The sequence below is a fragment of the Nicotiana tabacum genome, chromosome 18 (assembly GCF_000715075.1).
Source record: "Nicotiana tabacum cultivar K326 chromosome 18, ASM71507v2, whole genome shotgun sequence".
Taxonomy (NCBI): Eukaryota; Viridiplantae; Streptophyta; class Magnoliopsida; order Solanales; family Solanaceae; genus Nicotiana; species Nicotiana tabacum.
The window spans coordinates 146,447,495-146,460,074 of NC_134097.1; the positions used below are offsets into that span (position 1 = coordinate 146,447,495).

Sequence of the window (12,580 nt, forward strand, 5' to 3'; positions counted from 1 at the left end):
TAGCTATTATACAATATTCATTTATATATGCTGAAATTAAAAAATGAATTATACAAATCATAGTTCATTTCACACCCTTTTTTCTCATAAACAATACTGTAGTTCATTTCACACCTTAGGCTGCTTTAAATTAAAGAAAAAGATAGGGTAAGGTGGGGTCTACTTTCTCATCACTTGCTTTGAGTTTGACTCTTTCCCAAAACTTTCATCATACTGCAATCTTCACCAATGTGGGAAACAATGGAATAATGTTGTGTTTTCACCAAATAAAGGAAACCAGTAAGAGGGAGAGAGGGAGAGGGGGGGGGGGGGGGTAACTGCAAAGAATTTTACCAATCCAAATTGACTACTACTAGCCCCTAAGAACTACCACCCTTTTTCAAGAACGAAAAATAGACCGCAAGGGTCTATTGTAAACAGAATTTTACAGCAATACTCATTTTTTTGTGACCCACACAAATAATAGTACTCATCTACCCAAACCTGCAAACCATTTTAACTTTGCTTATTTCCCAAATCTACAATGCAGAGGGAAGAGAAAGATCTATCTATATATACCATTTGATAAGCAGGACCCCACCCTGGACTGATCTTAATTGCCAAGTTTGAAACTTTGATACCAAATTTGTACTATCAATCAACGGTTAATGGCTTATCGATCCATTCGTTTTCAGCAGCGATCCTACCCGAGCCACGGCCAGTCATTTTGCCAAAAGAACTAACTGCTGATAAGCCCTTAAAACTACTACTTCCCTCGCTGAAGTTTCGTGATCTCCTAGACTTTCGAAGCTTTGAGGAGATATCACGGTCTATGTCATCGTCCTTTGTAACCTTGATAACATGTAATTGTACAATGTTGCTTCTGCAAAACGGGCACACTGGTTCTGGTGGACTAGTCGTGGTCGGATTTGGCTTGTTATGGCAGCACAAGGCCAGTACACAATGTGCACACATTTGGTGCCCACAGTCCTGGACCTCAATTGTGCATAATTGATCGAAACATATACAACATACTTCTGTATCACTGACCTGCATTAGAAATCCAAACGAAACTGGTTGACAAATGGTCAACTTGAAAAGATAGATCACAAGAGAACTATCGATAGAAATATCTTGATCATCAAGGTTGAAAACCGAGTGTTGGTAGCTTTTCGGAATGGATATTATACTCTATTAACCTCAAATATTGTTGGGTCTAAAATATCTTATACCTCACATCATTTCCATGCTGATGTCGTTTTATTTTCAAAAATATGTACAATTTATTAGTAGAGTAGGATATATTTCAATAGTAGTTTATATGTTATTGGGTAAAAGTAGGTGGTGTATTACCTCAGAGATGTTATCATCCATCCCTGCATCAGATTGAGCTGGGGATGGCGGCGAGTAATCTGTCCCCTTTAGGATATTCTTTTCCCTCTCCTTATTTGCTTCCATTAAGGCACTTTCAAGTAGAGCTTTCGCCTCTTCATTGAGCTGACTGATGAACTTCAACGGTGATGGCCACACGAGAGGCTCTGCTGATGAAGGATTCAATAAAGCCGCACATGCACCGTGGTGGTACCTTAAAGCAACCGTGTACGGTATTCTCCTGCACCATAATGACCAGATGAGGACTAGATACAGAATTACTCATGTTCAAATTGAAGAATTTAAATTAATTACAGGGTAATTTTACAAGTATTAATATTCATAAGTCTATAATTCATAAGCTATAAATACTGAAAAAATTAAAAGAGATAAATAAGACATACCCCGAGGCATCTCTGTGTAGTCGATCTGCTCCCCACGCCAATAATTCGCGGATGCAATCAAGAGAACCACCTCTTGCAGCCAAATGAAGTGGAGTGCTACCGGGAAATCTGTAAAAGTTAAAAAAAGAATAGACATAAGGAAAAAAAAGGTTAGCATAACTTCGTAAGTATAAAATCGTATCAAATCTAAGTTAATCCAGAGAACATGAACGGAAGACAACAGAAAAGAATTTCTTGATGGAAAAATTACCCATAGCCGCCAGTTGAAGCACAAACCAACGCGCCATTATCCAGTAAAATGTGAACACATTCAGGCCGTCTTTGACGGGCTGCTAAGTGCAAAGGAGTTGCTCCTTTTCCATCTCTAACATTCACAAACCGGGTATATCCCCTGCAGAATTCAATTCAGTCGATTCAAACAACCATTAACCTCTACATAAGCGATTCAACATAAAAACAACAACTACGCCTCAATTTCAAGCAAGTTGGGATCCGCTATATGAATTCTTATGGTCCATGTCGCTCCATTTAACCTAATCTAAGAGATTGAACATACAAAAATCCATTAGTGAATCCCCTAACAAGCTTACCAAGATGCTGCAACATGAGACGTGCGAGCCGAGGAAAGAATTGCTTTAAGGCATTCAGAGTGACCATAGTAAGCAGCATAGTGCAAACATGTTCTTCCATTAAGCGAATCAAACTTCAAAATCTGACAATTTTTTCCCAAATGACCACATCAGTTTTAAAACATTTGCAACAAGACACAAAAAGGCCAATCATGCCAATTTGAAATAAGGAGAAATAAGAGACTAGTAAAAGCATACATTTGCTCCTGCTTCAATAAGCTTTTGCACACAAGAGATCTTCCCGTGCATTGCTGCTAACATCAATGGAGTCTAAATCAACCACACACAAAAAAACAGTTAAAAATGATAAAAAAAATACAGCTCTTGAAAAACAAGAAAACATCATTAAACTTTCAATTAACACTCATTTGCCACCAATTGGCTATTAACCAAACAAATGAAAAGAACAAAAATATGCAAAACTTGCACCTGCTTATAACGATTTAACAAATCCGGGTTGACAGATTGGTTTAACAGCATAGTAACAACCTGAAAAATAAATCAAAACCCATGAATCAGATTTTATTAAAAACACCAAATTTATCGAAGAAACATGAAAATCAAAACTTTTTCAAGAACCCCACCTCGATCTGACCATTGGCAGCAGCAATATGCAAAGCTGACTGTCGATCATACACTGTAGAATGATGAATTAGAGATGGGTTTTTCTCCAAAACAGCTTTTAATGTCTCCACATCACCACACTGTACAGCACTGAATAAGCCATGTTCATCACCTGATCCACAACTCAAACCCTGACCCATTTTTGCAAACAAGAGAGCAACTTTATGGCTGCTCTTTTGCACCACCGTGGAGGGCGGAGGAAGTGGTGGCAAGAATGGGGAAGTGTGAGAGTTTACATATTTATGAGGAAGAAGAGAGAGGTGTGTGTTGAAGTTTGGAGCTGCCCGAAAAGGCGAGGGTGGGTGGGGGAAAAGAGCGGGCAGGTGACCGAGTCTAAACAGAACCCGACAACGGGCAGTAGTCAGATATTTGTTCGGGCAGATATATTCTCAAATAAGTTTTATTTTCTGTCCTGTACAACTTACGTTAACAGTACAAGCCTCCTTTTTATCTTATAAATTTGTGAAACTCACTCTTATATTTTTGGGTCTACCGAAATTTATGTCCATAAAATTATGAGACAAAAAAATTAGCTTATACATAATCAATGTCAGTTGTACGAGACACAAAATAAAATTTTCTCTGCTTCAACTTCTGTGTGTTTGTCTGGGGATGACTCTTACTCGGACTTTTACTTTTACTTTTACTGTTGCTCATTAGTCTCCTCTCTAATCCTAAGAACAAGAAAAAGAAACTTAACTACACAAAATCACATACACTAATTGGAGTATTATAGTTATTGATAAATTAAATTTTATATATATATATATATATATATATATATATATATATATATATATATATATTTACTCGTTCCAATTTATGTTGATCATATTTTCTTTATAGTTTATCCCCAAAAAAATATTTTTATATTTAAAAATAATTTACGGTCATTTAAATATGTATGACTTATTTTGAACGATAAATTTCAAAATTTAATTGAGATAGGGAGAATATAATTAAGTATAGTTAATTTATAGTTCGTGACACTGATTTATTTTAAATATACCGAGTGAATAAATATTTTTTTTTAAATCTTGATTATTCATATTGTGAGATTTGTACAGAGCCGATTGGATATCCAAACCATTTTCTTTGACAAGTATATCCACCATAGAGATTGGCTGTCTTAAAATGTTATTTGATTTACCCAAATTTGACTAAGTTGCTAGTAATTAATTAATCTTTAGTTAAGAAGTTTCAAATCAAAGTCTGTATATAATACAGTAAAGGGAGATATTTCTAGAACTTCAAAATATGTGTGCTATACTATGTTAATGGTAGTTCAAAGGGTAAATTTTAAGGTTTATGTAATTTAATTGATTGTAGCGTGGTACTTAATTTATTTTATTAATTGTAAGAATATTTTTTACGCACCTATTGATAAAGGTTAAATATTCTAGTTTTCGCTTGTAGTAGTGCGCAGTTGTTATGTCTCATTTAAATCACGATTAATTTGCAATAAAAATATGTTCGCATAAATTACAATATTGATAAATTGCCATTATTATTGTGGTACTAAAAAGCCATTGACTTACGTGCATGTGGCTTATCGAACTTGTTAAAACAACTAGATGGAAAATATTCTTTTGCTTACTAGCTCATCGTCTCTTGAGATAGAAAAAAATAATTCGCAGCATATGAACTTTTTGTTTACCATAATTAAGACGTCATATGTATACTGAGTTGAATTTATAATAGCTAATCGCCATAGCTATATTACAATTAGGGGTGTACATGGACCGGATTGATTCGGTTTTTATCAAAACCAAACCAAACCAACTATATCGGTTTGGATTAGTTCGATTTTGTCTAGTTTTCGGGGTTTTTTTTTGTTACTTGAATATTATTTCAATCTTACTTTGTTAAATTTATAGACAAAGCGTTGATAAGTGAATATATGTTTAGTAAGTATGGAAAAAATTGACAAACATACGATCTATTAAAATATTCTAATGGAAGAACTTTTTTAGTAACACATGATAGTTATTTTTTTAGTCGTCTAACAAAATTTTTTCGTTAATCCACGCTTTCAAGGTTAGTACATCAGAGGATCCCAAATATTTATACATTTTCTAAAGAAAAATCACTATAAAGTCTTAAAAATATAAATAAAATTTATATATTTATATGTCGGTTTGGTTCGGATTTTTTTACTCAATACCAAACCTAGTCGGGTTTTTTAATCGATTTGGTTTAATTTTTCAATTTGGTGCGGTTTTCCGATTCGATTTGAACACCCCTAATTTCAATAAGCTTCTTCAAGGTCTTGCTGAAAATTTAAGCAAATATTTAGCCTGCTGTACCTTATTTTGGCAAAGTTAATATTACGAACAATTTCTATATTCCTTTTCATTTTACGTAAATATTATGCGTACCAAACAAGGGCATATTCTTATGCTTGTTAGTTATTTACTGCTTTTACTAGCAGTACTTTTCCTTTCCTTTCTACAGTATTTTCCGCACAACTTTTACTCGTGTTTTGTTCAAATCGGTTTTGAAAATATTTTTCTGGAGCCGAGGGTCTATCAGAAATATTATCTCTATCTTTCACAAGATAGGGGTAATTAAGGTCTGTGTACACCTTACCTTTCTCAGACCCCACTTGTGAAATTCCACCCTCCTCAACAGTACGTTGTTATTGTACATCTTAGGAGTACTGCTCCGCCGTGGGCTTGGCTTGTAGCGACTGAATCTTGTTTCCGATAGAGCACCATTGATTGGTCTATTGGTAAAGAAAACCCGGAAATTCAAGATTTTATTCTGTCCTCCCGACATTTATTATGCTGTCACTACTGCTTGTCAATTTGAATTGCATCAAAGCTCTCATTCGAACTTCATATACGAGAATTCTAAATAAGAACTCGTTGGCAGAATGCCTTGACGCGTGCGTCTAGTTTGTTGGGGTGACACTCCGCTTCTTTAATTATACTCTTTGGAGGCGAGAAAACTTGGTGATAAATGTTAGTAAAACTTTTTCCCTAGATAGAAATTCCCATTGCTTTACATGTAATCTAGACCAGCTTTCTAATCTGGTGGACCATGGGAATGTTTATAAAGCATATTAAAGACATAATATTCAGCATTACACCAAACTTCAAGACGGAGTAATGAATAAAAATTAATAAGAGTGTTTAAAGATTGATCCTTAGGCGATTTAATTAAAAAGGAACTATACCTTAATTGTTAATTTCTAAAGTCTTCGATTCTCTTCTTGTTTCAAAATTCCTCATATGTTAATGTGGTGAGACCTAAAGCAATTCTTTTGCTTCAATATATCAGTGTGTGTTAATAGTGTTGTTTATTGGTGCCACCGAGTGTTCCTATCTCTGTACAGTTGAAAATATGAATTTTTCTCCGAGATGTCACATACTTTACCATGATATTAGGGTAGACAAACTCCTGAATTCAATTCTTATCGTCTATCATATCAACAAAAAAAATCACGTACTTGGCATATGAGAAAGAATTAGGTCCACATGCATGTAAGCAGGGGCGGATCTAGCGTGTAGTATACGGGTTCCCGGGAACCCAATAACTTTTACGTAGACCCTATATTTTTGTTAAATTTTTTATTAAATATCTATTTGTGAACCCAGTTATTATTGTATATTAATTTGAAATTGCGACAGGAACCCATAAACTTAAAATTTTGGATCCGCCTCTGCATGAAAGGGCGCCTTGTTAATCATAATTAAGAAATAAAACATAACTAAGAAATGAATAATCTGCAAATATAAAATTATATTAGTGCGGACATCGTTAAAAAGGTTTTAAATGAAACATCATTGCACTTGCCATAACATGATGTTTGATAAAATACGAAAAGATCACGATTGTTGACTTGGTGCGTTGACACCTACCATTATATATAATCAAAATATATAAAACATTTCCCAATCTAAAAGGAGTATATGTTTATTTGTTTAGATTCATAATGCAGAAAGGCATTTCCCTTAACCCTTTAAGCTTATAGAATTGTGGTAATAGTTCTACAACTTAACATCTCCTTATAAATTCAGTAGGTTGTTTTTTCTCTTTTTGCTACCTTTCTGTATGTACACAGGGGCGGAGCTAAGTTCACATAAGAGAGTTTAATTGAATCCCATTTGTGAAAATTATACAAGCAAGAATTATTTTTTTATTTTATATATAATCTATTGAATTCTCTTGATACAAGAGAAGCGGGTTCAAAATTTACTTTAAATCACAAGTTCAATTCTTACGTGCGACATTCTACTATTTTTTTTGATTTTTTTAATATGAATTCCTGATTCCGATCATGACTGTATATAAGTTTGTATAAGATTTGATAATTTAAGGTATAAAGTTCAGGAAATTATAGTAGTTTTTTATTGTTCAAATTGCTTCAATTATATCAAGGCTAATTCTTAGTCGAGACCAGTTATAGACAGACGAAAAACCTAATGATTAAATAAAGGAAGAGACGGAGAAATTCAATTTTTGTTTGATCTTAGTATTGTTACAAATAATGGTTTGCTTTTTATTTAAATAGTCTACAACGCGTCGGTGGATATTAATTTAAGTGAACAATAAGATTAGGGAAATGAAAATGAATTAAAAATTCATGTAAATACAATAATAATTAAATAATAGTACAGGAATCTGAGTTTCTGGGCAGAGTATGGTGCATGTCCTGAACTGTACTTGAGTTGCAGCCTCTCACATGCTTGTAATCAATGAAGTAGGCCTTCTCTGTGGCCCATTCTTTTAATTTTATATATATTTAACAAACCATAATTATTTTCTTTTATTTTTTCTGCCGGCAAAATTTACACTTGGTTTCTGCCACTTTAATTGTCTTTTTTTCTTCTTCTGTGCATTACTCTTTTCAAAGCTCGATTATTCTCGATTCCTATCATTAATGAACCAATCACTGTATCACAACCTTTCATAGTCCATGTAACTCCCTCACCTTTTGAAAATTTTGTATCTGTTTTTTTTATTTATAAAATTCCAATGTTTTATATAGTATTTATAATAATTGTCTTCCTTAATTCTGTTTTAATGATAGTGTTTAATTCTATTTTAACCGATATTTTGTTATTGAGTATATTGTATTGACAAATGAGATGATAGTTGAAATTTATTAAAACAATACGATCTAATATGTTGAAATAATCTTGATCACAATTTAATTTAATTACTATTTTTTAATATTGACCCCGCATTGCGCGAGTATAACTACTAGTTCTATTTTACTGATAGTGTTTAATTCTATTTCAAAATATTAATCTGACATATAGTAGTAATATTGTAGGAAATCATTGCAAAAAAAACATCAGTATTCAAAATTTGAGTCGCTTGAAGAATTTTAATTCTTCTAAGTTGTTAAACTTGCTTGGAAACTGAATGGTGTCAAATATTTTGAGACGAATATTTTTCGTTGGAATACATTGGGTATATTGTTATTGAAATTTTCCAATTTTTAAAAAGAACTTGGCAAATTCTCACTTCCGAGGAAAAAGAAAAATAATGGAGAAAACACAACAAATTAAATAAGGGAATAATTAGCTAATCATAATTGTGCATTAGTCTAATAATCCGTGCTTTTACAAGTCGCATCATGGAGATATTTCAAACAAGATCAACGTGGGGCGTCTAGTTAAGATGCAAAAATATACTATTAATTAACAAAATACAGTTTTTATTTGACTTTTCTTCTGAAAGTCTAAACAAAGTTAGTACGTAATTAATATTGAGCAAGGAAAAGACAAGGTAAAGTATTGCTTAATTAGATGTCAAAATGAAGAGGAGAAAAGATTTTTCGGATTGATGGAAAGTGGAAATAATTATTAAAGTTTCCACACAAAAAAAAAAAACTAATTGTACGGTAATACCTAGACAATCTCTATATTCCTTGTCCTACTTTATCTTAGGTATTCCCGTTTATTTATTTATTGTAATGTAAAAAACTGACTGTCTAGCTAAATACATAGTATAAGATTAGATATATGTGAATTCTTAATTTAGCAGTGACTGCTCGATGTTAAATGCATTAAAATATTCTTTCTTCATTTTTTTCTCTCTTTGTTGGCTGAGAATTAAGGTTAAAGCTTGAATAGATCGAAAAGGGAAAAAGATTAAGGTCAAAATCAGAAAGTGGCAACGTAATTGGTTACTTAGACGTTTTATTCTTTTAGTTAGTCATATGTTTACATTAGAGGGGGGAATTTGTTAATCCTAATTTCCTAAGAGCGAAAATGACATATTACCAAGTACCAACCATGCAACATTCTTTTTTCTTCGACGTACCATCCAAATTTTCAAGCTGTTAACAGGCATGTACATGTAATAATCCGAAATATTATATATACTTATTTAAAGTGATACTAGAGAATTAATTTTTATTTATAGTTATGGAGTCAAATATTAATTAGTGGAAGAGGAATTTACTATATAATATATATATATAAAATAGTGTACTAAATAAGTGATTAGTAGGCCACATCCCGGTGGATTAAAAAGGACTTTGGGTCTAATTTAGGGGTGAAAATCAGTGGTACCAAGCTCATACGTCATAATACTACCTGTTTAAACCATCTAGGGTATTGATATAGGAAAATCTTTAGTATGTTATTTCATTAGAAGAAGGACGATACAGAAAAAAAGATGATGGGTTTGACAAGGACAACCTAATTGAGGCTTTCCAATATTCATTAGTTTACCTTAGCATGAACAAATTGGATTAGGAGAGGAGTAGTATTTATATTCAATCCTAGAAGTCAAGAAAAGTAGTAGTCTCGGTATTAACTTCATTCTCTCTTTTTGTGCAAGATTAGCACTTCTCACCTTGAACTTAAGTGGATACACCCAATTTGAGTGAAAGTAAAAATTCAGCTGAGATTCATTAAAAAGTAGATGGGAGATTTATCACAAACAGTCTTTGTTTTTTCACTACGCATTAGATTCTAACGTGACAACTTTTCCTTCTCCTCTGGTTATATAGTTTTATTTTTGGACATAACCACCAGGGTACTAAATATGGTATTAAGATTCCTTTGGGTCCATTAGTCTATATATTTTGACTAAGTTTATTGTGGTGATACTATTACCAAAGAAGTAGAATGGTGAAACAATAATAATTTAGTGACAAGAAATAACTACCAGACATATAACTCAGTCAATAATAAGGAGGAATGATAATGAGATGATTGGGTTTATCAATGCATACTCATGTAGTTACAGTGCATTAGTGAAGAACATATTTTGACGTCAATATAATAGCTACCGTTTCGAATCCTTGCTCTTAATTTGGATAGATTCTACTTTGATTAATGCCATTGGAATACAATTACTATCTTACAGAAATTTAATTGGAGATTGAGTTGAATTGTGATATTGAAGTATGGTTATACTTTTAAAATTCATGATTCGTTGAGTAAAATATTAATATTTGTCGGTAAGTCTGAAATCTAGGAGAAACTAGGATTTGACTCCGACTAGCGTAATTGATATCATTAATTAATATTTTCCTGTAGATTGAGGCCATTGGAGGCCGTTTGGTTGGTGTTCTATATGTTGCAAGGCCTGAAAACTTGAGGTTAGCGAGGTAAGTAACAGTTTTAACTCTGGCTTTGAGGGTATGAACCCGGAAAATTTGATATTGTGTGACTGTTTGGAGGTGATACCCATGCTAGGTGACGGGCGTGTGGGTCTGCACCGCGAGGGATTGAGACTTGGTCCGTCCCGTGAGGCCTAATGGTTGTTATCTGTGGTTTTATGTTTACTTGTTGTTGAACTTGTTTGCCTTCATGTTAGAGATCATGCTTAGACTTTATTCATGCTCATATTATTTGTACTCAGTTATAGAAATTATTGTACATATTTACCTCAGTCTCTATTATTTTGCTGATATATTGTGATACTTGATGTGGGATGTGTCCCCTTATTTGTTAATGATGGTGAGGCTAGTGAGGTACATGATTGAGTGAGGCCGATGGCCTAGTTGTGAGGATATTGATACCATATTTTGCGATAATTTTTCTAAAATTACGTACATATATATCAAGATGAAGACAGCTTGTACTAAACAAATAGCATTATGGGACAACTAATCGATCAAGATCAAGCAAGCTGATGCAGTTAAAACGTACCACTATATATCTCTGTTTTAGAGTTTTTATAATAACTTTGTATGGAATTTTATGATAAATAATGGGATTAAACTAACTATTGGAACACGTGAAATTCAGAACTAGCACAATTCATCATTTTATCTTAAGTTAATTAATTATTAGAAGGTTCAAACTCATTGGGTTAATACTCTCCTACTTCCTTTTTCCCTTTCTAACTTTAATACGAATTGTCCATCTCCCCTGGACAAAGGGAAATCAAAAAGGGCAAAAAGTTAATTTAATACTTCCAAGTCAAGAACTTCGACAGGTACCTAGTAAAGAAAATCAAGAACGTGCTAATACTTGTAAAAACAACAAAATAAAGAGAAAGAAAAACCGAAAAGTAAATTAAAGTGTATTTTGTCTGATTTTCAAGAAAAGCGGACAACACATGAATAAAGTAAGGGGTATATTATATAGAGAGACGCAAGAAATTTCCTTCTTAATTCCTTAAGCATATCGAAAATTATGAGCAAAACATTTGCATATTTCACTTGCTAATTAATCGAGATTGTGATTTGCAATCATCTGAGCTAGGAACTAGGAAGTGGATTTTCTACATGCCACGTCTGAGGCTCCCATAAACTACCACGTGGCATGCATTGAATATATATGTATATATATAAGAACGACAAGTGTATTCTTATAAGTGAGGTCTGGGAACATAGTACATATGCAAATCTTATCCCTAGCTTGTGGAGGTAAAAGTTATTTTCGATAAATTTTCGGCTCAAAAAAAGTGTTTCAAAGATGGTTTGAAAAAAAACAAACAACATTGAAAAAATCATGTTGAAAATAATGAAGACAAGAACATTAACAACATCAAAATAACAAAACAATAAAATAATCGAATCAAAAGAAATAATAAGTAGTAATAAAAATCGAAGAATAAGATAATACAAAAATGATATAATAATACTGATATGGAAAATATATGTATTAAGCCTAAATTAGAGATGGTATGTATCATTGGAAAAGACAATACAGATCACTTTAGTCAGAATTAGTCTTAAATCAGCAGAAAAGGTTCCCTCACGCTTACTAATCTAATTGGATAGACTTGCTAACAGTATATTATGTTGGCACTAATCGTTAAATTTTGACCCTCAATTAAAAAATTATATTTCTCATTGATAGAAAGATGTTAGTTATTTGCAGTGGATAAAGGATAACTATAGCAAGTGACAATTTTCACATAAAAAAACGAATTGATTGGATTTTTTGGGGTCGTTATCTTTTGACTCGTGTAAGCTATGGTTTTTTTAGTTATATTATCAAGAAAATATCCTTTTTTGAGACAAATGGTGAACAAAATGAGGGTGCACTTGTGAAATTAGCATGCACATAAAAAATTGCAGTCGTATTCTTATTCACGTAATTAAGATTGACAATATATATAGGGACTTCTAAAATCTTATTATGTGTCACACTTTTA

The 12,580-nt window shown here is 32.7% G+C and overlaps 1 protein-coding gene across 1 annotated transcript; it reads right to left on the reverse strand.

Moving 5' to 3' along the window:
• LOC107773497 (putative E3 ubiquitin-protein ligase XBAT31) lies at window positions 1-3,241 on the reverse strand. The gene is made up of 8 exons (XM_016592906.2): window positions 2,968-3,241; window positions 2,813-2,872; window positions 2,582-2,653; window positions 2,345-2,466; window positions 2,005-2,145; window positions 1,755-1,862; window positions 1,333-1,591; window positions 1-1,029 (listed from the first exon to the last, which is right to left on the reverse strand). Exons 1-8 carry the CDS (start codon window positions 3,145-3,147, stop codon window positions 634-636), a joined length of 1,338 nt encoding a protein of 445 aa, XP_016448392.1. The 5' UTR covers window positions 3,148-3,241; the 3' UTR covers window positions 1-633.
• Window positions 3,242-12,580: the final 9,339 nt, after the last annotated feature.